This window comes from Drosophila novamexicana, unplaced genomic scaffold (assembly GCF_003285875.2).
Source record: "Drosophila novamexicana strain 15010-1031.04,08,12 unplaced genomic scaffold, DnovRS2.1 tig00000008-arrow-pilon, whole genome shotgun sequence".
Taxonomy (NCBI): domain Eukaryota; kingdom Metazoa; phylum Arthropoda; class Insecta; order Diptera; family Drosophilidae; genus Drosophila; species Drosophila novamexicana.
Window position 1 is genome coordinate 873284 of NW_020824765.1, and position 27678 is coordinate 900961.

A 27678-nucleotide genomic window follows, 5' to 3' on the forward strand; every position below is an offset into this window, starting at 1 on the left:
CTTTTTAAATGCTATAAATAAACGATTTATGTTAAACATTAAAACGATCAAAAGAGGCGCAAGCAATTTCAAAGCCTACGGGCGGGATTAACAAGATTCCGAACTGTAAGATTTTAAGACCAAAATGCGCTGTGAATGGCTCAGTGAGTCATGACCATTTCAGGTGTGGCACAATATCACTAAAATTTATGATAACGCAAAAATACACAACAGCCTTAAATACTCAACATTTCAGTTAAGCGCAAACAAGTTATTGACACACAAAAATAATATGTGACAATGAACGCAAAGTTGTCGAAGAACTTTAATCTCTTGGTAAAAACGATTCAAAATGAGGAAAAAAAGTGGAAGAGAGTGTAAAATTGTGAATGTGTGCGAATTACAAAAAGTGTTACCCTTTTTTTCTTATAGCCTAAAAAAGTTTAATAATTTGTTGTTTAAGTCACGATATCAGAACACTTTTTTTTATGGTAAATTTATAAATGAGAAGATTTTAAATTGTTGCGTGCTTTAAAAATATAAACTTAAAACACAATAAACAGATTTTAAAATAACCGAATGCATTCAAAATAAATATCAATATTGGAATCATTTAAATTTATGTCCACTTTTATATGAAGGTTGAATATAATTTTAATATAAATATAGAAATAAGTATATGAAGATTAATTGAATTTTAGAAAATGGAATGCGTTATTTTAAATAAATATCGCAATTGACATCATTTTGACATATAGACACCTTTGTATGAAGGTTACAACAAATTTTTTTAAATTACAGGTTATCTTCCGACATGTTTCCTTCTTCCTGTTACATACATGTGCACAAAAGCATTATGACCTTAATCCCGTTGTCTAATATTGTATCTTAAAGAGTACTTTAATAAAATAAAAATCTTTAATTTAAATAAAAATCCATAAATCAAACAATTGTTAGTAAATATCAGATCAAACGAATGCTTCGTTTCTAATGCCAGTTAAACCGAATATTTGTGAATTTAATTAAAATTTCAAATTGAATGAAATATGCTGCATTAGCAATCTCTCGTGATGGCTGTAATAAATTTAAAGTCCAGATCATCAGCAAAGTCAACAGTCAGAATTGAACCCCATCCCGAAGGCAGTTTCAATGTCATTTGCCTGGCTCAGCAGGCAGCCCGGCGAGCAGTCCGGGTTCATGGACCAGGCAGGGCTTTCAAATTGTCAATGTTTATACTGTGGCCATATAAACATTTGCCTTATGCGCATTGCGTCCAGCAGCCGCAGCCGAAGCAGCAGCAGCAGCAGCAAAATTAATAGCAAGCCTCTTCTGACTGTGCTGGGAGTTTGGGGAAAGGACTTGCAGTCAGAGAGTTGCTGCAACATATTGCATTTTAATGGGAATTTCATTTTCATTGTCAACACTGTTTGAATTATGAGCTTGAGCTTGAGATGCCGTCGCCAGGACGCCAGGACACATGCTCACCACTCAGTCGTAAATTTCTGGCTTAGATTAACACCAGACTCAGCAGCTCTGTCGCTCTGCAGTCTGCATTCAATTCAATTTAAGCTGCTGGGCACTTGAGTTCATAGTCCATTGTGTGTGCATGCGAGTGTGTGTGAGTGTGGTTGTGGCTGGGCATTTGACACTTTTCAGGTTTAATGATGCAACCCAGCCGAGTAAGGAGACTGAGCACTGTAATCTCGAGTCCTTGCCCATTGTCTTTGGGCTTCCCGAAGCCGCACATTTGCGGGCGACGTGTGTCAACGCATTGTGCGGTGTAAATTGCTTGTCCTACTCATTGCACCACCCAACTGCGGCACACTCACCCTCTGCCCCTCTGAGGCTAACCAATGCAGTGTGAGCACTACTACAACCAGCGTCCATTCCCCTCGCTGCCTTGTCTTGTCTTGTCTTGTCTTGCCTTGTCTTGCCCCGACCTGTGTGACAAGTTGTGTGCATAAATTGCGAGCTGCCTCGACTGCATCTGTATACAAAACACGTGAAGGATGCGAATGCGTCTGCTGTTGATGCTGATGCGACTGCTGACTATGTATGAAGCATATATCCTTGACGTTTTGGATTTTGTTTGATGCTTAATAAAGGCATAAACCAGAGCGACTGCAACAGCCACAACCAAACGCACGAACTTTCAATGCTGCCCGGGCTCACCTGCCCCTGCACCGACCCGAACGCCCTGGCCGGCCCCTGGCTCTGCAATCCAATCCCAAGCACGCCACTTGTGCACACTTGCTTCCGGTTGGCGATGATGTTGCATGCAGCAGCAGCAGCAGCAGCTTAAATTGCTGCCACAATTACACATGTCGCTGTCTGCAGCAGCTGCAGCAGGGTCAATGCTGTCAGCAAGCTCAGCTTGAATTTTGATTTAAAGACGTCGAAATTTTTAAACATGAATATGTATAAGCCACTTTTTATGTTTCGGGTAATTTAGTAATCGGTGCGGTATACCACAAAGAAAGCAAATATGTGCAAGGAATGAGAAACGTAAATTATAAATAGTATATACAATTAATGAAATACCAATATGTAAGTGTAGGTATTTAAAGTACACAGTGAGAAAAACGAGCATTAATATGCTTGAGAGAGATTTTTGGCGTGGTTCTTCACTCAAGAAAATATTTACCTTCAGATAAGTTTTTTATCGTCTTAAAAGAATAACCATAAGAATTCTTGAATCAAGTAGAGCAGGCAAAATTTAAGTAAAATCTGAGTTGAGTCATGTTGAAAAGTACTTAAAAATTTATGCTAAGGCTCTTTCGAGATTTTCAAAGCAGAAGATAACAATAAATGAGAGATTTTCCAATTACTGGGTTTCTATAAATCAAGTGTGCAATTTATATATTCTTTTTCGATACGAATGTTTCTGAAAACTTTAAAAACTGTGCACATAACTGAAGTAACACTTACATATACTTGACAGCAGCTAATAAACAATGCCATAAAAAAGGTATGCACATGCCATTCTAAAGTTTATCACATATCTTGGCTGTGAGATAATTGGTTTAGTCTAAAAATTTGTAAAGGTTCACGTTTATTTTAACTTTTTTTTTTATTTCATTTCTCTTTCACAGCTGGCAGTGTGACCAGCTTTAGTGCTGACCTACCCCAAGGCTTAGAGCAACACTTAACCTAGAAAGTTGATAAAAAAGAGTAGTAAAGCCCAGCTGTGGCTTTGGCTGTGGCTCAGGCTGTGGCTTATGTGCTTGCCTGCTGATAAGCCTTATAATGGCTCCATATGCAAGCGGCAAACACAACAACAACTACAATGAACCAACAAACGCAGAACTGAAAGCGCGGCAACCAACATAAGTTATCAAAAGTAATTATCAAACAAACAGCGAGAACAACAGCAACAACAACAACAATACAACCAGAACAACAACAATAGACACAAAGACAACGTTAGTTCCGAAACAATGCTACTGCGAAGCTTCTGTGCCGGTGTGAGTGCGGTTGTGCGTCGGGAGTGCAAAGGCTTTCGGGGCGTGGTCATGCAACATGAGTAAGTCAAGCGTTAATTAAGTCTGACAACAAATGGCCAACGCGCCCGAAAGTGCACTCGAAAAACTAGAATCTGGTATCTGAAATGTGAAGCTTGCTTTGGCCAGGAAACAAAAAAAGGAATGATAGAAAACACACGGGACTGTATAAGAAGAAATGTGAGAAACTTTTAACTATTATTCCTTCCTTATAACAATCTTACTGAGCAAGGTGCTTCTTTCTGGTCCGAATTTCCGTAACGAAACCGTCCAAAACAAAATATGGCATAATTGTCTGAGACAGAATGGGGGCCATAAACATAATAGTAATTTAAATAATAACAATAAATAAGCATGGATTTTTCTTTCACCAACTATTATAATAATAGATAAATTCACACTTAAAGCGATTGCAGAAAGATCTGAAAATATACATTTATTTTAATATTTCCCACATCATGTTTAGCATTAATTTTCACGCACATGACATGTGCGTAAATATGTTCACACCTTGTCCGCAATCGCAGAGATTTATTATTTATTTCGTTTTATTAACTTGCTCGAATCCACACTTAACTAGGTCAATAAATATGCGTATACAGGCCGCTGCTATAGATTTATATGCAAACGCATAAATTTCCAGTTCAGTTGCCACTAAAATAGCTGTCCACACACTTCGCAACAGAAGCGGCTGACGGTGCCGATGACAGCACGAACCCATTTCAAGGACAACGCGGCGTATGCGTAACCCAAGCAACTGCCAAAACCGGCGACTACATAGGACATTGAATACCAGAAACTTGGGACCGCGTGCGTGCCAAAGGAATGCAATAAAATAAGCACCATATTATGCACAGACACACATTTGCATATAAAAAGGCTGAGATTTTCACTCTTATCCCCACAACATCTTGCTGTTTTCTTGCGACTGTCACATTAGCTGTAAAAACTTGAAAATGGGCTCCAAGGATTGGTTGGTTAGTGCGTAAGTGTGGCTGCCAGCCAAATGGGGTACCCAAATATTTGCTTATGCAGTTAAGCAAATGAAATACTAAGTTCTGCAAGAAGATCTGGAATGTCCCTGAACTATCGAAACAGAGCCTGAAGAAATATCTAATAGATATTTGAATATTACTTTCTAATAATTTATGAGAGCAGACTATATAAATTGTTATATTATATTGTATAATATATGCATATTTATTGTATGATATTTAAATTTTCTTTAATAAGAGTATCGAAATATGATCCCAGACTTATAGTTGTTTTAGAAGTAAGAGGATAAGTACCTCGCCTGCGTAGGCAATTTAATTTGTTTGACTTTTAGCACACAGATTTGTTGAGATTGAAAAACCTCCCCATACAAATTTATGAAATTCTCATTTCGAATCATGATATTGATTCAAAACATTGTAATCAAGCCAATCTTCTAGGACGTTTGGTTAGTGCACATTAATGATGTCATCTTTAAATGACATCATTGCATTTCGTATATACAAATATTAGTTGACTTCAGGTTTGAAGGCTTTGGCTTCAAGCCTAATAATATTCGGTTGATTATTCGAACCAATGCCTCGCCCTAATATATTTGTAAATAATATTTTTTTAGGGTTCGGCTCTGACTTATTCAACCAACTAACATATATTCAACTAACTTAAACAACTAAGGAATCTCGCTAGTTCTGAGTATTTCCTAGTCGTATACTTAACCACACTTATGCAGACTCTTTAATTGCTGTGAAGGGAATCAAGTTTCTGTCAGCGCATAATTTATGCAAAACTTTCATAGTTATTGCCAATCATTATAAACACCATTTTACCGTGTCAATCAATAAGACACAGAAATGCAAATGAAAAGGTCAATGTAAGGCGGGGTGCTCATCGAAAAAGGTCTAATCCCGCGAGCTGAATGCATAACTATGGCTTTTAAAATGGTTAAACTATAAATAATTAATATATTTTGTTGAAAATGTCAAATCGCTTCAGCCCTGAGCTAAATAAACCACTGCACATTGCACATACAAGCAAAGAGCCGCTGAAAAAAATATATAAAAAAAAATTTGCATAAAAGCGGCGATAAAAAAGTGAGCCGACCAATTTGTCAATGTAACACCCAAGACTTGAAAGCGAGTCGCAGGTTGACTGCCAGGCAAGCATCTTGCCCCTCCGGGCCCAGGCTGCAGATGCGCCCAACATATGCAAATTAGCGTGCTAATTTGTGAAGGCAGCCTCAAAATAGAGACATAAATTTATCACAGTGTGCGTTGGCGTATAAAAACGAGTGTGTGTGTGTGTGTGTGACATGAATGGGGGCTAGACGCGGTAAATGTAATCAATCAAAGCTCTGAGCTGGCTGCCTGGCCGGTATATTGGCCATCATTGGGCCCAACAAAAAAAATATAATTATAAAATTATCAGTAAAATGCGAACAGAAATTTTAATGATGATTATGAGGATGGCGATGGCGATGATGTTGTGGGGCGTTGCGTGTACGACAACTTGGTGCGGTCTCTCACCTTGAGCGCTTTATATTGATTTCAACAACGCCAATAACAACAACAACTACAACAACTTAAGCAAAACTTGTCTTTTTGGGTTTTTCATCTTCGGTCTTCTTTTATTTCGAGTCGCCGCGATATCAAACGAATTCATGCCAGTGCAGTGGCATCGAAATTCAAAAGAAAAACAAAATAAGATAAACAGAAAATTACTAAACTCCAATATTAGTTACATATGAAAACTCATGCTCCATTGCCAGTTCGGTAAACATTTGAAAAATAAAACATTTCAGCCCACAATACTTCAGCACATGGCAAGCCAAGTGAATGGGGAAAGAGCCGCGAAACGAAAGTGGAACGAACGGATGTGCCACAAACAGTGGTACGAGCTATGCCCAAAAGGGGCACCAAATGCAATAACCATGCTCAGCATACTAAATGCAGCTGGCTATCTTAAATTTATGAAAATTAATAAGAATATTCTATTAAAGATCGGAGTCACGTTTTGATTTTGTCGCCCAGTCATTTCTTGATTTCACAATTATGAATTCTAATACCCGATTACTGTTACTCTCAATTATAAACAACTGACAGTTGAAGCATTCAAACAGTAATGGGAATATTTACCTTAAACTATGCATCGCAATCATCAATATACATACTCATCATGAATATGGCCTGATACACAGCCTGATATTCTGGAAACATCCAATGCCAAACCAAAGAGAAAACCAGTTGCGAATTATAAATCCCATCTCGGCCTTTTCGTTAGTATCACATAGAGATCAGTATATACCAAAGCATTCCTTTCAAAAACTATTCACCAATATAAACTATGCACATATGCGAACTTTAAATAATCTTGTTTTCATTATGTCACCTAACCAGAACTCGACCCTCTTAAAACCACTTAAGATGTAAATACGTATTGGAATAATCTTCTTCAGCCGTTTTTTTTACTAAAACTCGTTCGGCGCACTGTGCGCGGCGGGCACTTAAAAAATTGCATTGCCCGAGTCTGCCAGGCAGCGTCTCTGTGCCCCCGTTTCAGAGTCCGCCCCAGTCTTTGGCCGTTGTTGAGTTGTTATGGCGTCGCATTTTCAAAAGGGAGCCCCACAGTCAACGTAATGCTCCGCTTACTTCCTCGTAAGAGCACAAAAAAAAAAAAAAGCAAAAAAAACATTAAATTCAAGCAAAGGCAGCAACAACAAACTCATAATACACACACATCGAAGCTTTCAATTTGCACAAAAACTTCACATAAATTACATAAGATGACCAAAAAATAAACAATAAGAGTGAAGACCAACTTACAGAAGATAAAAATAAAATCGGGCGTATTTCCAGCTCTAAAGGGAGCAGCCGAAACTGGTTAAGTTTTTTCCCCCTTTTTTTTTAAATTTATTTTTTTTAGTTTCATTTCGGGCAACGCAACGCAACTGACCAAGTGACCTTGAGCCAGGCGCGCTTATGCAATGCCATCTTCAATCTTCTGACAGCTGCTGGAGGAGCTCTTGCTGGACGACACGACAAATTGCAGTTGCCGTGTGAGTATTGCAAAATGTACAAATTTGAAATACAGAAAGCCCAAGATCGCATCTCAAATGCACAAGCGACAGCGACAACAACAGCAACAACAATAACTTGTCCCATAACCGAAAAGCCAGATCCCAAAGCCCAAAACGACGCGCTTTCTGCGCCGGCGTCGCTGCCACCTTTGCTGCCCGTAAGTATGTGTATGTGCGTGTGTGTGTGTGTGAGCTCAAGTGTGTTATAAAAGCAACTCCACCTGGCTGCCAACAAGCCATAGTACAAAGTCTACTTGCAGCGTGCAGAGCTCGCGAATAACCCATCCACAACTTACAAATCGAAAGAGAGAAAAAAAAAAAAGAAAATGTTCAAATTCGTGTTGTTTGCCAGCCTGCTGGTCAGCGTTGCCTTAGCCGCACCCGTGAGTGAAAAATAAAGAAAACGATGGCAAATATTACATTTGGGATTTAATAGTTCCATTTGAAAAAAAAACTTGTTGGCTATGAGTTAGGAGCGCACGCATTTGGGCCGCTTGGTGCTGCGATCTGTTTCGCATTTCTCGAAGCTGCCGCACTTGACATTGCCGCAGTATGTGCCCGTGGAGCCAGCTGCAAATAGAATAGAACAATTGCTATTTCCAGTTAAGGCGCCCGGCTACTACTCACAGTTCTTGCTGCCAAAGGGCGAGCTATCGGCGCCCGAGTTGCCCAGCAAATTAGGCGATGCACAGCTGCGCCCGTTGCACAGATTTGGACAACATTTGCCGCCAATGGCGCTGCACTCGCTGTCATGCAGGCACTTGGGCGTGCAGTTTGTCACCTTGGTCGATGAGGGACAGTCTGCAAAACGAAAATAGACAATAAAGTTGGGCCCCAACTCAAGCTCAAGCCATTATGGCCATGACTTACCGCCGGCCGCCAGTGTAACAGCCACACAGGTGCCAATCACCGCCAGCAATAACAGCAATAAACCAGGCTTGGCTGCAATTACACATAGAGAGAGGGAGAGAGACCGAGAGAGAGTTATTGATAGTGTCTGAAAGTCTCGAACCGTCGATATACGTGCCCATTTTCCTCGTATCTCTAGTTGAACGTCCGCTTCGTGGCTTTAGTCAGCAGCAACTGGCGCCGGTTCGGCTTTATACTTTTGCCTAGGCCGGGCCGTACCGTACCGCCTACTACCCGAACCAGTTTCAGGTTGCTGTCAATTTTGTCGCTTTGTCTCGTGATTAAATGCACAAAAACACCAAGCAAAAACAATGACAAGCTAGAAAGAAGAGGCTTTCTTCGGCACGCCGAAGATTGCATACACTTTTTATACTAACTTTTTATTACCAAAAGATTATTTCTATAGGTTATCACAGTGAGGCTTAAAATGTCGAGATTGACAAAAATGTATTGAAAAACAAAAAGGGTTTCGACCGATCGGTCCCATACACTATAGTGGTCCATTTCGCCATGCCACAAAATCTAAAGACCACATCTGATCATAAAGATATATACTGATTTCGCCAGGCAAAGACTCCTTCGATGCGTTACGGACTCCACTAGTATATTGTAATACTTTCTACTAGGGTATTCAAGCAACGGCATTTATCAATTTGACTTTGAATATATACAGTATAGTCTCAAGTTGCGACTAGGGACACTCGCAAAGAGCGCTACGAATTTAAGAATCACATAAATCATCTGAAGTAGCTTTAACCTCAAAATCCGGAATGTCCAATGAAAATTCCTGAGAAGTTGCTGGCCTTTAGCCGCAAGATCAAGAATTTTCAATAAAAATCCATGAGAGCTATATTACTTGACAAAAGCAATCTTGATAGGCAAGTGCAATCAATCAATGAACACATTTCCTCAGGTGCTTGAATCCGTGAAGCTTTGCATATTTATTATGCGGATTATATATTTGATGTATTTTTTAAAATGTGGGATACAAACCAAATCATAACTAAAAACTTTACATTCGCTCCTCAGTAAACGACTTGTCTTTATAATAATATTTGAAGTCCTCTCTTCAAAAGATCAGGACAGCTGATCAACGGTGTCCAGGTGCGAATACCATATTCCCCTTATAGCAGTGGCCATTAGAGATTGTTATCAATGTGCAATACTAATAATTGCTAATTTTGTTATAGAAACAATATTATTATTGCTCCTTAGCTGGTTTATCAGTCAAGCCTTCAAATTCCGCATAGTGTAGCTCATATTGTTGACTTGATAAACCGACCTGAAGTGAACAGCTTCGATATATCTTTCAATTAACATTTCCGCTCATGCATTTAAGCGTTCTGCCCTCAGTGACATAAGACAAATTAAAAAAAAAAGTGTGTTTTATTTGACAGTGCCGAACAAGCTTTGTTTCCTAAATTCTTGAGAATGAAAAAGAGTTATCCAAACGTGAATTATTCGAGAAACTTCATGCCAAATGTGATATGTCTTAATATTGTAAAGCTTGAAAGATGAATTATCAAAATACGATATATCAATCATTCGATACGAAACATTGATAAGAAAATATAGAAATAAATAGCCTTGTTCTGCGTAAGTCCAAGGCTCTCAGCTTGTTGTCCCGATTATGTTCATATATATCTGACTACTCGCTCTGCCTGTGACACCTGTAAGACAGGAACCTATATACCTTTCTGTCCAATAGCAATAGGTACAAGGTACAAAAAGCTTCAGGCGAAACGTAAAATAAATGCAAAGCAACCAAATCGCAACGAACTCGTTTATGCAACCTCCACTGTGAGAGACCCTCAGTGGGAGGTCTTTTGAAACCCAGAGTGACTCACAGAGTCGCTGTCACAGTCATATTCAAAAATCTAACGCTATCGATAACTACGAATATTAACAATGTAATCAATTTTGTTGAAAAGACAGCTGTCTGTCTGCGTGATACTAGATACTAGATACTAGATACTTGATACTAGATACTAGATAATGACCACGTTAAAAGCGAAATGTCTTCATGTTCATCTAACTCTCTAACTGCAACCTTTAATGTTTTCTCTTACTCGCAGATCGATGACCAATTAAATGCCGAAGATCAGAGAGATTTAGAGGCAAAGCAGAATTCAAATGCCCAATACGAGTTTAATTCTAAAGTCGATGACCATATAAACGATGGAACAATAGAGCGCGAAGAGACACGCGACGGCACTAAGGTGACCGGTTCCTACAGCTACACCGACGGCTTCGTGAAGCGAACTGTCCACTATGAGGCCGATGAGAATGGTTACCGTGTGATCAAGGATGAAATGCAGGACATCGGTGATGGTCCCGTATTTAATGAAAACGGTCAGGCCGATGTACAAGGCTCTCTAATTGGGAGCTACTCGATCAAGCTGGACAACAGCAGCGACAAGCAGCATTACAAGGGCACTAACGAACACCTCTAGGCAATTGTTCAGCATGCCTAAAGGATGGTTTCTAACATTTAGAAAAGAACTGAATACAGTGTAAAATAAAAGTCAGAACAGGTCTTAACTAAACTATGTTGTTATTGTATTAAAAGCCAAGTAAAAACGAAAATCCCTCAACAAAAATGATTGTTTAGTTTGCGATCTTTTAATCTATCGATCCTTTTACTACTATTTTAACACTTTCAGTTAACTATCCTACAATATCCTTGGGAAAGAATGTATCTTTAGTTATATTTGCTTCGACCCGATAAAGTATATCAATCAATATTTTTTTTTTCTTTTGTCGAAGTCGTTTGGATCAGATAAACATATCAGATTGGTACCAGAATATCTATTACGCTTCAAGGCGGCCGTCTGGATCCACAGTTGGTCTGCAAGTATTTGTATCCCTTTCCTATGCCACGGAGTCAATATTGAAACTATCTTGATACAAAGTTGCATATTAAGATCGGACTTTTGAAACATACAGCTTCCATAAAAACGATCTGTCCGATAATATTATATGTATGTTATTAGACTATTATACCCTTAAATGCTAAGTCTTTCTTAAAACCAGTTCAGTTCAGTTAAAGCTACTTTTTTAATATAAAGCATATTGTTAGACAACTTGTATCTATAAAGCATATGGACATACACATAACTATATCGCAGAATTAGTACATTTATAGCACATAGAATATATTCGAGGACTAAACATCTTCCTGCACGCACTCCATCGAATTGTTAGCCGATTGGGTGATGATCAACGCCTTTTCCGAGTCGGTCAGATTGATGAACTTGTGCTTGGTCTTGAGCTCCTGCTGAATGGACGAGAGTAGGTCCGGTGAGCCGCGACCGGGCTTCAATATCAGACTATCCCGGTTCATATGGCCTGCCTGCTGGAGGCCTTCAGCGCAGCCAACCACGTCCTGGGCTGGCTCCACAATCGTCTCCATTTGCAGCGACTGTCGCTTGCGGCGCACCCGCTTCGAGCCACGTGTAATGAGCACCACAGCGGGTGATTCATACGGCAGCGCCTGGATAACAGTTTGCAGCAGCTTGGGCGGAGTCTCAGGCGTTTTGGGATTGCCAATGACAACATCAGCCTGCAGAGCGCTACGTGCGCGTTCACGCTCCTCCTCCTCGCGCTCGCGTGCTGCATTCTTGCGCATTAGTTGTCGAGCGCGTTTCTTGAGGATCGCCTGGGCATTTGGATAATAGGCAATCACCTCGTTGAGGTCCGACTTGGAGAGCACAAACAGGTTGGAATAGCCCTTAGAGCGCACATCGGCAGTGCGGCGATCCGCACCGTTAATTCCTAGCAGACTGATTTCTCCGAAAACGGAGCCCTCGGTTAGCGTGGCCAGGACAACATCGCTGCCCGGTCCGCCCATGACTTGCACCTGACCCAGCTTAACGATGTACATCTCACGGCCCACTTCACCCTTGCGGCAGACAAAGTCGCCTGGCAAAAAGGTCACAGCGCGTAGCTTCAGCACCAGATCCCTAAGCAGAGCCTCCTCACAGTCGGCGAACAGTTGCACCTTGGACAGGGTTTGTATATGCACCGAAATGGCAATGTCCGTCTTCAGATTGATCGGCAGCGCATCCAATATGTTGGATTCATCTGAGAGAAGGCGCGGGACAATTAATAAAACTTTGATTCGAGTAAACGTTAGTAAATATTACCCAACGTGCGTTGCTGCTCCCACGTGAATTGAAACCACATTTTAACTCGTGACTGCACCTCCTGCGAGAGATTTAGACGCCTCATATACTCAAGCGTCTCGTCCTCCAGCTGACGATACTCGTGCCTGTTGCGCGTGGCCGTTGAAATGATGTCCCTTATCTGGCCAATGAGCAGAGCAAACACAAATACGCCCATCAACCAGGCGACCGTCATGAACACATATTCGCCCTGCCGTTCCGGCTTCGGGTTCTTGCCAATCGAGGTCGCCGTCTTGGTGGCAAACGCAAAACATCTCACATATGGATGACCCTTGCCGCTAAATACCCAACGATTCTGGCCCAATCCCTGATAGTCGCTGTACGCATAATAGAGGGCGGCCGTAATGTGAATCATATAGAGCATATACGTCAGCGTCTTGGCCACGCGCACCTGTGTGAGAACGATTTGATGAGTCGCTTCTATGAGATGGGGATGTTACGTTAACTTACGAAATGTGGCGAGGAGATGACTCGGTCCAAAAGTCGAAAGACTTCCCAGAAGCTTTGTATCTTAAAGAAACGCGGGAAACGCAACCAAACAGCTCCCGTCCCATACTTCAGATAGAAAAGCTCCAGGGGTAGCAAAGCGAGGAGATCCAGCTGTCGAATAAGCCGAATGGAAAACAGAAATAACAGTACTTTAAAGAAGATTCTCCTATAAGAGCTGAGGTTATTTGTTGAAGTTCTTAATTGAAATTGGGAGTGGGAATGATGTTGGATAAGTTAGGAAAATTCCATCAATTTGAAAAAGAGAATAAATTGAATGTGGAACTCCCAAATTTGGTTTATCTAGCTCTTATCAAATCGAGCTATGCTTAAAAAACGAAGTCCATTTTCATCCATATTTTAGAAATGGGATAAGATAAGATAAGAAATAACGTAATTACGTATTTTGGGACAACTTACCTTAAATTGCAGTTTTCTCATGTAGTTTTTGCGCGTTAGATTCTTGTTCTTAACCCAAAAGCCCTCAAAGAGATACATGACCCGATGCTTGAAGAATACCACATCCAGCAGATAAATGATATCCGCACAGAAATCGCAGGCGAGCCAAATGTTTGTATTCTCCTTGGTTTGAAAGGGAAACGAAGCACGCAACGGAATAACCCAAGCATTGTAGAGGAACGACAGTGAGACCACACATAGCCAGGAGATATAGATCTTGCCCTGTGGATCCAGCGTGCGCTCATCATTGTTGGCACCACACAGACTCGAGCACAGCCAGACATTAGAGCGCGGCGTGTCCGCCTCGAAGAGGCGTCCGCGATGCGGCGACTGGCCAGCGGGCACCAGGCGCACCTTATGTCCCGGCGATGGATGTAGGCTCTTGGTGCTCGCATGCAGCGCAGCCTGCGCTGGCGGGGGTGTGGGCGAGCTGGCGCTGCTTGAGGAGGGCGTCGGCGGCAGCTCTATGCGCGACTTCACCTTGTTGGCGCGTGCTGTGAAGCGGCGCACCAAGTGACGCACTTGGTCGCGCAGGAACTGCTGACCCTGCGAGTCCAGGCTGCCCGTACTGCTGGGACGTTGTTGCTCCAGGCGTGCATTTGTGTCCGCCTCCACAACGGCGACAATTTCGCTCTCGTTGAGCGAGGAGGAACGCGTGGTGCGCACATTCCGATCGTTGTTCTGCTGCTCCGGTGATTCATTGTAGCAGATCTGCACGTCCTGTTCGTCTTCGTCCTCCATGGGCTGTGAGCTGCGGTCACATTGATCCGGTTCCCGCTGCTGTGGTGCTGGGTCCAACAGCACCTGTCCGGTAGCACTGCGCAACTCCGCCGCACGCTGCTCGGCCACAGGATCGGGTTCGTCCACGGCGCCAGGCAGAGGTGTTCGCTCCACGTACTGTGGATGCAACACTCGACGTACGCTGTCCGGACTGACCAGAGGCTTCTCGTGCTTGAGTATGTGCTTGACCAGTGCATGGGTGCTCTCAATGTTGCTAATCTGACCCGAACGCTCCGCATCTACGCATCCAATGCGTCCATTGCGAAAGTACAGACGCGAGTGATAGAAACGAGGACTATGTGGCCACTGGCGACGCTGCGGCGCCTTGTAGGCATTGATCTTGAAGCTGATCCGCTTGGTTGGGCTGGGTGTCTTGTTCTCCTTATCACGTTTGCGCTGACTAGTTGTCACCTGCTGTTCCGCCTGGCGCTCCTGCTCCTTTTCGCGCTGCATCAATTGCTCCGTGGCGCTAACAAACTGTTCGATCTCCTTGATATCCTTGGAGATCTCCTCCAGGCTACGTCGCACATGTGCCTCCTTCTCGCCCGGCGTCGAGTAGCGACGCTGCGGCTCCGGCCGCGTATTTATCACATTCCTCATAAAAGCATGCTGCTCCAGCGTCTCACAGAAACGGGGCGAGGGCGGCCTCTTAGCCTGCCCAGGTAAGGTAGCCATGCGCTTAAGCTGGCCGTGTGGCTGTGGCTGTGGCCGTGCCTGTGCCTGTAACTCGTCGTATTTAAAGTTCTCCAATATGTTTGGCGATGACTTCAACAGCGCTCCACTCGCCTCCGTGTCGAGCTCCGCGTTGCGCTGGTTCAACTGTGAATAAAACAAAACTTGACTCGCGTTTGTTCGCACTGTCAACTGGCCCCCTCTGACAAGGCGAACCACCAGCGGGCAGCACGCAAATGCAATAAAAAAAAAAATAAAATAAAAAAGAAACTGCCGTGCCTTGCATGCTAATTGCCTCGGGACGCCCGCACAATCATTTCGAATCGATTTAATCGAGCAGCTCACCAGCGCCCCATCTATCAGACAACATACATCAGGCAAGGCGTGTGCTTGTTTTTTTTTTCTTTTGCCCAGCGAAGGACGTTCAACCAGCTCCGTTTACAACCTGGTCTACAGCCTGAGAACTCAGCTGTAAACAGAATTAGCTCAATAATCCTTAGACTCTAACTCTTTTGTTTTATAATTATTGAAAATATCTAATTTTTCAGTTTCAATGCAGCGCTTGCAAAATGCAATCTTCGGCACACCGAAGATTTAATACCCTTGCAGACCGAACCTTTTCATAATGCTCATAATGCTTTGCACGTATCTAAGAAGCACAGGGAAACTAGTTAATTTCGAGTATGGTTAGGATATCTTGATAAGCAAACAAGTTTTTAGTTCAAGAACCTACTTCTCCACCGATCGTTCCTATGGCAGCTACAAGATATGGTGGTTCGATTCTGCCGGTTCCGACATATGTTCTGTATACAACAGAAAGAGGAACGCTTCCAAAGTTTCATGACAACAGCCTTAAAACTGAGAGATTAGTTGGCATAGAAACAGACAGACGAGCAAACGATCATGGACTCGGCTATTGATACCGATCAAGAATATATATACTTAATGGGGTTGAAGACGTCTCCCTCTATGCGTTAACCATTTCGAGACAAAATTATAATACCCTCTCTGCAAGGGTATAAAAACAGTATATATTTCCATACAATAATAATAAATGTTCCTATCTATATGTTATAGTGTTCCGATGTTGATAGGTTGTTGTTCATATATGACGGGAGCATAATTAAACTAGCACATGCTAAATAAGATATACATATTCATATATTCATACATCAAAATCAGCATGTGCGGGCTTTACTATTCTCACATATCTACAAGACCGTAAGGCAAATGTCTACCTTAGTTTCTCGTTTTCTCGATTTTATTTGTTGTACGTTTTTTGACAAATGTTTTTCCAAATGGAATTTTACATATGAATACCTCACTAGCCTGGCACACATGCATAAAAAACTTGAGTGCACCGAACACATGCTAGATTGTTTCTTTGTTGTTTCTCTTACCTTGCGAAAGCGGCCCCGGCTGGCCATATTGTTGTTGTTGTTGTTGCTGTTAAATTTCTTGCGAGTTCACTACCAGTTCAAAGTTCAGGGTCGCGTCGCTTAGTTTGCCATTTGTCGCCTGTAATTAAAGTAACATTGTTGCGTGGCACACGCGGCGTATGATTAATGCAAAATGCCACTGCGCCGTGTCTAATCAGTCTTATCAGCTGCCCAGCACTGGCATATGTTTTACATTATTGATTTTTCCCACTGCTGCAGTTGGGATACAATCTTTATTGTGTATTTCGCACTTGCAAGCGTCGTCGTTCAACAGGTGCGCGCCTTATTTTAATAAGTTAAATACATACAGACCATTTAAATGATGTCTGACAGAAGCGTTTTAATTATTTCCCGAGTCCTTCTGCTTTCTACAAATGCATTTTGTTGCATGCACTTACTACGCAGCCCCACATTGACCGCAAACGTAACAGAAACTTGGACTCACCTTCTTGGCAGCTGGCAGGCAACAAACTAAGCGTTGATAATAAGCTGGCCAGCAGCAATGGCAGCAGCTGACTTGGTCTTGTTTTGGCCAAAAGGATGGCGCACGCGTGGGCACCGTGGTTTGAAATTGAATGAAAAGCTTTGCAGCCTTTTCTAGCTAGCTTAAACAATGACATGATTTTTATTTGGCAATACTCAAATATGTATAATTTCCTAGTGAAAATTTAACAATTTCAATATTAAATAGTATTCATAAATGTTCTCAAGCGCTTTTAAATGCCAACTTTAGTTGGTAGAATTTAAGAACATTTAAATGGTAACCGACTGTTAACAGAGCTAATAACATAAAAGCCCACTGTTAATGAAAAGCTGCCGAGCTTTCGAGCATGCCGAGCTTTGTCGAGCTCTGTAGTCCGGAGTTATACGAATTAGTATTTTTATTTTACAATCTTATTTAGATTAATATTATTTAATAATTAACAAGATTAGATGAGTTAAGAAAATACAGTTTTATATTTTAAACAACGACAGTTCTGTTAATGTTAGTATTTTAAATTAAATAAAAATTACAATTCAATAAAAAACCAGTTCCTCGTGCACATCATTCAAACATCATTTAAAAGTAACTAAATTTTCAGAATGCTGTTGCCCAGTTCTTTGTCAACCCGGCAGAACTGACCTACTTTAACTTATGCTAATTTGATTTTATTGTTATCTTGTTTTAAGTTTGTATCTAGGTATGAACTAATTAAACATGACGCATTAAGCAGAAGTGAAGAAGTGATATAGAATAGTAATTAAATATAAATAAGAAAGCCGGCAAAATATTTAATAAGAAACAATATAATATTAATATTAATTAAAACTAATTTCTCCCTTCAATATTTTACCATTAAAAGAAATGTACAACTTTACTCATCCTCCACCTTCTGCTCATCATTTAAACATTCAAACACAATTTTAAAGTTTTTAAATGTTTTTTATTTATATATTTTTAAATAATATTCCGTTCAGCTCTACATTTACAATTACATATTTGTAATATTTGTTGGTTTTCGTTTTTTTTGTTTTTTTTTTGTTTTTATCATTTCTTTTTTTTAATTACACATATATACTTATGTATATATTAAAATGTATATATAACTTGTTGGATTGTTGGTTTAAACTTTATAATTTGCATGTAAGTTAAGTGAGAACGTCTGCTAAAAGGACGAATAAAGGAATCGTTGGACGCAAACATCTCAGAACTCAATTCTTTGGACTCTGCGCATCATAAACTGATCCTATCCAACGTTTCCCCTACAAACTGTGGAACGCTATGCATAAACATTTACATTAGATGCCGCGACAAAAAAAAATAATAAAAAAAATCCTCATGTGCAACCAAATGGAGAACCAACTGGAGCTCAACTTGGCCAACTTGAGGCATCTGAGAAACGCGTTAGAGTAGATACATACATACGTACAAACCTATAAAGAAACAGTTGCTAGTTTTTGTTTTGTTTTTTATGTTTTGTTTTGGTTTTTTTTTTTGTTTGTTTTGTTTTTCTTTTTTTTTGACTGAAAATTATCTTGTAACTTATATTATGGTTCTTGGTGTGTGTGTGTGTATGTGTGTGGTTGTTTGTTTTAAGTGCATATTTAAAGGTTTAAGGTTTTCTTTTTTTGTGTTTTTTGTGTTTTTTTTTTCTTAATTGTTTTTCATTTGTTTTATGTCACTTAAAAAATTACATTAGTAAAATGTATTTTAAAACTGATGCGAACGTTGCCATTGCATTCGCCTTAGCACATTACTCGCTCTCATCCTCTTCGTCCTCCTCGGAGGACTCTTTCTTCTTGGCCTTCTTGGCGGGCTTGGCGGCGACCTTCTTTCGCTTCTTGGGCGCACCAGAATCGGTGCCGCCATTTGCCTCGTACTCCTTTACCGCCTTATTGTAATCCTCCTTCATTTTGATGGCTTTCTGTTCCCATTCCTAAAAAGACAAGCATGCACGTTAATTGTTGAAAAGGTCAACAGTGGATGCATTACTTACGGTTTTGTCTTTCAAGCCGCGCCACAGCTCACCGCCTCGCTTGGCGATATCTGTGACCTTGCTGCCGGGATTTTCCTTTTTGATCTGTTCGCGATTCTCATTGAGCCACAGCATGTACGCTGACAGAGGACGCTTCGGGCGATCGCCGCTCATGTTTGCAGTTGGTTTTTGTGGATTTACGGTGGTTTAATTGGAATTGGGTATTTGCTCCCTCAGAGTTTTGTGTTCTGTAAACGAATGAAAGGAAATGCTTAGTTCAGTAGCCACAACTAATCATAAAAGTCGAAGGCTATCTTCGAGTAGGCTTTGAAAATGTTGTAGAAACACGCACAAACGTGAATTGTGACAGTAATATCGAAACCTATTCCAAATAAATATAAATAAACTTATTTAACTTTATCCATAAGATTTACAAACGAAAAGTTAGCCAGCTTTTTGTTCTCTGTCAATATGTGTGCCACTTAATTAAAATACTTTGCAGCTATCAATAAACAGACAGGCAGCTTACCGAAAATCCCTTAAATATTCAATAATTGCGTATCGGAATACACAAACGCTCATCAAATATTCGTGCATTTTGTGAAGGCAACTGTACACAGCTCATACGCCCACCCGCCTACCGCCCACACACACACAGATACACACATATGCACTCTGCGACCATTTTTATATGCACATAAGCTCAATTATTATGTGCGCATGTATTTATGTATTTTGTACATAATTTACTCAATTATGAAATTGTGTACAGCAGCAGATAGGAATTCAGTTTTCGGACCAATCCACTGAAGTAGTATATATACCTGTGCATATGTAAAACGAGGGCAATGCACTTTTAAATAGCTGCCCAGTAAATAAAGTGCTTGCATATGTCCTTTGCATATGCCAGCACATAAAGCCCAATATTGTCATTGACTTCCGCTCAATGGAAGCTGTTTCGTTAAGTTGTACAATTGTATAACAGAAATATCAGACGTAAGAGCATAAGTATTGCGGCTCATATTTAAATAAAAAAAATTGACCCATAAGATAGAATATCTCAGTATGCAGCTAGCCATGCGTACATTGCTTGATGAACAAGCCGAAAACTGCGTATGCGTTATGCAAATGTTGTATGTGTCAGCAGCAGCATCATCATCGTCATCGTCTTCATCATCATCATCGTAGTCGTTGTCGTCGTCAGCATCAGACAATCGCCTCCATGCACTTGACCCAAATACTGAGAAATACTGACAAATAACGCAACGCGTACGAGACAGCGACAACGAGAACGACGAGGACGACGACGACGATGCGAGCGGCTCCAGCAATTGGGTTAACAAACCACAGAACTGAGCACTAGCACATAGGGAACTCAGCACGATAAATCAACAGCAGCACGGTTGCTAGCTGCGGTTGGGGTAGGAAGGGGCAGGTAGCAGGTAGAAAAGCTGCAGTCATATCAATCACGAAGACGTATTCCAGGCACTGGTCAGCCAGCAACAATGGTGCATATTAGCTCGATGCAATAACAACAACGACGACCACCTACGCTGTGTGTGTGTGTGTGTGTGTGCGTCTGTGTGCAACAGGAAAATGGCGGCAAAGTTGTTGTTAGACCCACGCGCGCAACTGATACGCCCGCAGAGTTGCGCCATCCCCAGCCCATAGCCCACAGCCCACACCCACACAAAATAGACCCAGGACACAGGAACACCCACGCAATGGCATTGTCAATGTCTCCCCAAACACGAGGCGGCAACACGTGATGCACAAAGCATAAGCAGCAGGGAGCTGCGTCATGGGTTATGCGTTGCCATGCCAGCAAGGGGGAATGGGTGACGCCAAAAGATTCCTCCGATGCGCACGACACATGTCGGACGTACACGTAATGCATGCGTACAGGCGCCCGTACTTATATATATGTATATATAAATACACCATGATGGGGAGCTACCTACAAAATCGAAAGCGAAACACATTTGTCTGACGGGAAGCTGCGAGTGCATGTGCGTGGGCGTCTGCATGTGTGTGTGTGCATGGATTGCTTGTAGGAGCTGTCAGCAACTGAAAGGTGTAGAAGTAGGTAACTAGGCAGATACGACCGCCATTTATGTGAAAAGCTTTAATATGAGTAGGTTCCGGGAAAAGAGCACTAATTGAGCTCGGAAGGTTAAGCTCTTAGTAAGAATTAATAAGGACGTAATTAGGATGACATTTTGCGCTGCGCCAAAAGATATGCAATAAATTGTATTTTTCATGGGGTCCTTAGAAGGTTGACTTCTCGAAACTGTATCTGTTCAAATTCTATTAAGTGCTTTGATATAACAGACGTATTAACTTAAAGATATTTTTCACAACTTTGCAAAAATGGGAAAATTCGTTATTTGCTCGAATGTAGGAACGTCATATGGTTGACAAATAATTATTGAAATACACCTCATATTTATTTAATTTTTTTTAATTTAACTGAAGTTTTATAGCACAATTCCAATTTCTATTTGTTTAAGAATTTCTATATATTTAAGAACACAAAAGTAATGTTTTGAATTGAATTCAAATGCATAGCTTAATTCCAATTTCTTTATATAATATTTGAGAATAGAATTGTAATCTTTTTGAACTCAATTCAAATGCAAAATGCAAATGCAAAGATTTCAAAATCAAATCTTGGTTTTGAAACTCTGTATATTCGATTTAGTTTCAAATGCATTCAAAGTTTTCTCCCACGTTTTTATAGCATACTTTTTAGGGCAAACAATAGAATATGTATGAAGGGACATAGGGAATCATAAATATATGAATATGTGCTCTCCTTCTAATAAGATAGTTCAATCATTTACTCAAAATAAATATACAACTGCACATTGATTCAGTCCAAAATCTGCGCATACATAGCGAGCCACTCGCAATGCGATTAGTAGCCATGGCAAGGTAGACAATTTCTAATTAATATACAAACTCAACCACATCATAGAAATCGTTGTCATCATTTTGTTGGTCATATCGTTAACATTCACGCACATTGAAAATGTGCGTATGAGTTTGAGCTGATTATTTGGAGCTAGAGCGTAGCAAACACTGTGGACGTTACGCATACGCAGCGTGGTACGATTTCCCACACACACACAGCCATGCATAATAGATAACTAGCTGGGGACAACGAAACAACGAATGAAAAGAAAGGAAAGGACAACAAATGATATTAAATAGCATACTAAATGAGGCAGGGACGGCCTTATAGCGTTGATCTAAAATTGAAAAGCAGCCGACGCCAACGCCAACGCTGTCGACGCAGCTGCTGACGTCGCTGCTGCCGTCAGCGGGCAAAGTCAAATGGATGAAATGTGAAATTACTGAAAGGAATACAGTTCACACATACAAATACAAATACACACAGGCATAAAATTACCGTTGCCTCTGCGGCTATGGCTTCTGCTTATCTGTGCTCTCTGCTGGTGTCTGTACATATGTATGTGTGTGTGTGTGTGTGTTTATGGCATTTTTAATGCCGACAACGCAGCGGCTGGCGTCGACAGCGCTGCTGCTGCGCGCTTGCTGGAACGCTCAGTGGTTGTTGTCTGCACAGCACACTGCAGCACGGCAGTGTAACCACCCGAGCCACCCGAACCACCCAAAAACAACGAACCCAAACTGTAAAATTGTTGCCTGAATACGACTTTCAGCTCGAGCTTGTGCGCAGTGACAGCATTTTAGGGTAGATACTTTTACAGGGATTTGCGCAGTGGATGTCGACGGGGCAAACAACCGTTATATGTGGCTATATATGTATGTATGTATTTATATATATGTCCCTCTGTCTGTGTGTTTCTATGTGAGTGCCGTTTACCGTTAAAGAGCGTACAGTGGTGACTTTTTATACCTTGCTACAACGTTTGCCTGACTGATATCATTTGTTAGGGTTTCTGACTAAACTTTTTCGAAAAGTGTAGCTCGCAGTTGCTGTACAGTTGTGGCAGAAATTATGAGCATGCTTCTAGATTGTTTTGATTCCATTGCAGAGTCCCTGATTGGAAGCCACATTTTTTTGTCAGACCAATTTATACCTAAAGAAATGCCATCTATGCAATGTCAATTCTTATTGGAAGCATATGCCACACAATTACAATTATTTATTGCAAAGCCATCCGAATAATTGGGTTTTTACATTTACAACACCTTTTCAAAAACAACACTATGCTGAAAGTCTTGTATTCCAAAATCACACACAAAAAATATATTTGTAAATGCTCATTTGATCAAGATCCCCGCGATTAGCTAACAAAAGGCGAGGGTACATTTTCAAAAGATCAAGAGTGAGAGCGAAAGCTTTGCCAAAAACAACAAGTGCATGCACCAACACATGCACACATTAACACATTAATCACATGAAAGGCGATGATCAGCAAGCGACAAGCGGCAACAACAATAACGAAGGCTACACGAACGCAGTCGACGTCGTCGCGAGCTTTCGACGTTAGCGGCAGCGCTTTCAGCTGACTTTAAAAACAGATCTGCGAATCTCAATCAATTAATTATCACGCAGGCCGCCCAATAGGCGGCAAAGTTCGTTTTGAAGAAGTGCAAATGGTGCAAAAAAAAGCTCTATAACCGAAAATTGCGGTACACTGCCACCGAAATTGCCCTCACTTCTGCTCCGTTGCTCTCTTTGTGCAGGTTGTGTGTCAAACTTTTGGCGCCATTTTTAGTTTGCGTTCGAGTGTTCGCGATACGAGTGCATAAGCAAATCGCGCGCGAAACCAAAAAAAAAAAAGAAAACAACAACAAAATAAACAATAGAGATACACAAATAACACGCGGAAGTAGAGCCAGAAAATAGACAACCACAGATATTATAAATCAACTTGTAAAAAAAACTTAAACTGAAACCTACAAGTCAAAAAAATAGCTTGTATAATGGAAAGCTCCGAATAATTAACTAATCATAAACAACTATTAATAAACTATTTTCTTTGCATGCAAACATAGACCGTTTTTGATATTAGAAAAAGCTCAAAATTAGAATGAAACATGTTTTTATAACGTCTTCTTCTAAGAGGAAGAGAGCGCATTTGGGGATCAGCATTGCCTGGCTTTCGTTGTGTCCAGTTTATTACAATGAGATGTTGAATGTATTTTATTTTGCAGCCTTTAAAATTGTCAAGTTGAATCCACTAAAGCCAAACTCAATTACTAACCACATTTCACGGTCAAAGACTTCAAACTTCATTTAGACGGGGAGAATTCATTCCGCCGGGCAATTTTGCGCACGCAGCTGCAAAATGCGACTCAAGCTAAATAAACATGGGAAAGTTGCAATGGGTACGGGATGGGGAAGGGAAAGGGGAAGGGGATTGGGAACGGGAATGGGAAACGTGACCACCGATAGCCGGCGCGACTTGGCGACAATTGCAGCCATGTGATAAGGCAGTAGACGCATCGCAGTGAAATGTGAAATCAACTGATGCCTGAACACACAATGCACCAGAGGATTAGGCAGCAAGTGCACACATACACACGTACATGTGCCTCAAGAATGCGCCAAGGGAGCAACACTTAGTGCAAGACCCACTAAAGCCATCGACAGGTGGGTGGCAGCAGCGGGCGCCAGCCAAGTCCGGATCGGGCCTGGAACAATAGCTGAAATCGAAAACAAAATGCAAAGCGGAAGCTCTGAACAGCTCCAAAATATCGTGGGGACGTGGGGCTGTCGGATGTGATTACAGTCGCGGTTAATAATATTGAGCAAACACTTGGCATTATTTCAAAACTGCTAATTGGTAATTTTAATATACAATTTAAGCCTATTTATGTCCAATTCAAAAAAAAAGAGATTAAACAAAATCTGTTTCATCGCTAAAATTTTTTAAAATTTACCGGAAAATAGTTTATATAAAAATATTTCAAATTATTAAAACCCACATAAAAATAACTTAATTAATCACGGATTTAGTATGACGAAATTAATTATGAAATGTTTTAACTGATTTACTAGATGTATTATGTATTTTGTACAAACAAAAAATCAAACCAATAATCGAATAACACATTTGCTATGGGCTGACGAACATTTCAACTGTTAATCAATTAAATTGATGATAACATCGGGCAACCATTCCACACTAAACTAAACAACAACTTGCACCTCCGCAAGCATTTCGAATAGCAAACGAATATAAAGCCTGTACAACTAATTTGACGCACACTGTAAATGGACGGCCCATGGGCCAAACACTAAACGCCAGTGTAAAAATTATTACCCACAGACGCCTAATGAAAAATACTCGTATTTCTGATATCTACGTACTTTACTTTGGCTGCCGCTGTTGTTGCTGTGTGTTTACACTTCACTCTTGGCCCGGCTCGGTCTAGAAATTTACTTCGCACTGGCGCTGGCACTGGCACTGGCACTGAACAACACTCTGAACGCTGAACGCTGAACAAAATGTACTGCGAGTGTCTATAGAAAACTGAACTGAACTGAAATTCAACTGAAGCAGCTGTACCAGCGCAAAGGCAAAGCAAAGGCAAAGCAAAGCGAGGCGAGGCGAGACGAAGCGAAGCAAGGCAGGCAGCGGGCAGCGGGCAGCAGGCAGCAGAACAGAAGCAGAGGCGAAACATACACACGCAGAGGCGAACCGAACGAACGAGTGAACAGCGAGACCATCAAATAATACACAGAGCCAGAGACCCAGTGAGCGCAGTACAGGCAGGCGGCAGCAAAAGTATCTGTATCTGAGAGTCAAACAGCCAGCCAGGCAGCCAACCAACATAGAGCGCTGACGACGACGACGACGACGACAACGGCAGCAACAGCAACGACGACGTTGACGGCAGCGGGCGGGCAACGAGCAGAGAGAACACAGGCAGACGGGCCAGTGTATGTAGTGGCCGACAGTGGTGGCAAAATACTTGCGCACAGCTGCCGCCTGCTGAGTGCGTGTGTGTGAGAAAAATAATTTGCGTTTTTGCGGTGGCCGCAACAGTAGCGTACCAACAAAATGAACTGACAACTCTATGGAATTTGTACGGCGCATGCACAGTGCTGGCGCTGAATATTGGAAGACTAATGGAAGTAAGCGAATAATCGCAGGGTGTATATAAATTAAATTAATTTTTTTTTTAATCAGAAAAATTTTGAATTGCAAGCAATACAGAAAACTTATTAGAAGTCAGGAAGCAAAATTTCTATAAATATGGGAAATAAATATTTAATTTTTTTTCCACTATCAATAAAATTCGGTTTATGATAAGAGAAAATTATGCTTAGAAGCACTTAAAAAACGTATTTCCTTTGTTCATTAAAAACTAATTTAAACTATTGATAATGTATATATGAGGTATGTATGCTGCAATTATGCTCATACCCTACACCAATGTAAGCGCACACTCTTTTGCCCTTGTTCCATATGTAGGCTCGCGCATGTTCAACTATTTTTGACGCGACTGTACGCGCTGGCTGCTTATTGCTTCAGCCATATAAAAAGCATGGAGCGAACAAGCTTTGTGCGAACGAAATGCCAGTAGCATTTTGCCGCGGCAGCAGCGGCGCCGCTGCCACTCGCCTGCACCTCACTCCCCCCTACCTTCATTACCCCTCAGTTTTCCATACTATCCGCCGTCATGTCATGAGCGTAGTCGTCGTCGCATATAACCAAATATGCCGCCCACTTACCGCCGCCCCCCCCCCCCCCTACCACTCTTTGCTAGCCCACTAACACCCCCAACCCCCTACGCCATCACTCAAATCTACAATAAATGCCTGGCATCAGAGATACCCCTCACCCCCTAAAGCCTATGTTCAACCTCAAAAGACAACAACAAATTGTGTTTTTTTATGTATTTTACAACACTAGAAAAATTTGTTGCATTTTAATCCAAATGCATCCAAAAAAAAAACTATTAGATCTTAATGCGTCGAGATCAGTATTATTATTTAAGTTTCGATTTGTTGTCGTACTTTATTTACGTGTAAAATTTCTATTGAATAATCAGCAGGCGATTTGGCAGCGCATTTTCAAAAAATAACCGTCAATATTATGAGCGCGCGCATTCAAAATTTAAATTCAATACCAACAATAACCAGAAGAAGAACAGCAACGACAACGACGACGACGACGACGACAACAACGGAACGGAATCGAACAGAAGAGAGCTCTACAATATGAATATAGCTGGGTCTTTGGTTTGGCCAGGCCAGGCCAGGCCGGGGCCACCTTTTGCGCTTTTGATAGCCCCATACGCCAGAAATTGGGTCGTTAGTTTATTTTGCAAAATTTATATAATAAATGGCCGCAATGGCGGCGCATTTTGGTCAATTTATTTAGTAAAAACAATGAGAAATCAATCATAGTGAGACACTTTTCACTCACCCGTAGGAAAATGTCGCGTAATTTACAGTTTTAATTGTAGGCCTTCGTCGATATATCGACTCGTGGTTATATTTTGTGCACTGGCGTATTGCCTGTTGTTTGTTCACTTTATAAATTTTCTTCTACTAAAAACTCAAGTCAGTTGTGTTTCGCTGTGCTCTCGGTCGCTGTATCGGTCTCGGTTTGTTCAGCGTAGTACGTACAGCTTTTGCCTTCAGTGGAATATCAAATACACAGAATGAATGCCAGGCAGCCAGCCAGTCAGCCAGCCAGCAAGCCAGAGGCAGAGACCAAGCACCAAGCACCAGTATGCGAGTACGACGCAAACGCAGGCAGTGAAAATGTGTCTGTATATGTGTATTTTGTATGCGTTACA

General features: G+C 41.2%; 4 protein-coding genes across 4 annotated transcripts; 1 reads left to right on the top strand and 3 right to left on the bottom strand.

The window, feature by feature from the left end:
- Positions 1-7806: 7806 nt before the first annotated feature.
- On the top strand, positions 7807-11050 carry LOC115757968 (larval cuticle protein A3A). Its single transcript, XM_030698452.1, has 2 exons — positions 7807-7928; positions 10530-11050. The coding sequence occupies exons 1-2, from the start codon at positions 7872-7874 to the stop codon at positions 10905-10907; spliced, it is 435 nt and encodes a 144-aa protein (XP_030554312.1). The 5' UTR covers positions 7807-7871; the 3' UTR covers positions 10908-11050.
- On the bottom strand, positions 7957-8663 carry LOC115757979. The gene is made up of 4 exons (XM_030698464.1): positions 8573-8663; positions 8416-8487; positions 8173-8346; positions 7957-8115 (listed from the first exon to the last, which is right to left on the bottom strand). The coding sequence occupies exons 1-4, from the start codon at positions 8574-8576 to the stop codon at positions 8015-8017; spliced, it is 351 nt and encodes a 116-aa protein (XP_030554324.1). The 5' UTR covers positions 8577-8663; the 3' UTR covers positions 7957-8014.
- A 424-nt stretch (positions 11051-11474) lies between the features above and the next one.
- LOC115761718 (cyclic nucleotide-gated cation channel beta-1) lies at positions 11475-16553 on the bottom strand. Its single transcript, XM_030703600.1, has 5 exons — positions 16436-16553; positions 13545-15182; positions 13089-13238; positions 12600-13029; positions 11475-12537 (listed from the first exon to the last, which is right to left on the bottom strand). Exons 1-5 carry the CDS (start codon positions 16460-16462, stop codon positions 11621-11623), a joined length of 3162 nt encoding a protein of 1053 aa, XP_030559460.1. The 5' UTR covers positions 16463-16553; the 3' UTR covers positions 11475-11620.
- A 1937-nt stretch (positions 16554-18490) lies between these two features.
- Positions 18491-27522, bottom strand: LOC115765354 (high mobility group protein Z). The gene is made up of 3 exons (XM_030708871.1): positions 27303-27522; positions 18952-19178; positions 18491-18891 (listed from the first exon to the last, which is right to left on the bottom strand). Exons 2-3 carry the CDS (start codon positions 19102-19104, stop codon positions 18709-18711), a joined length of 336 nt encoding a protein of 111 aa, XP_030564731.1. The 5' UTR covers positions 19105-19178; positions 27303-27522; the 3' UTR covers positions 18491-18708.
- Positions 27523-27678: the final 156 nt, after the last annotated feature.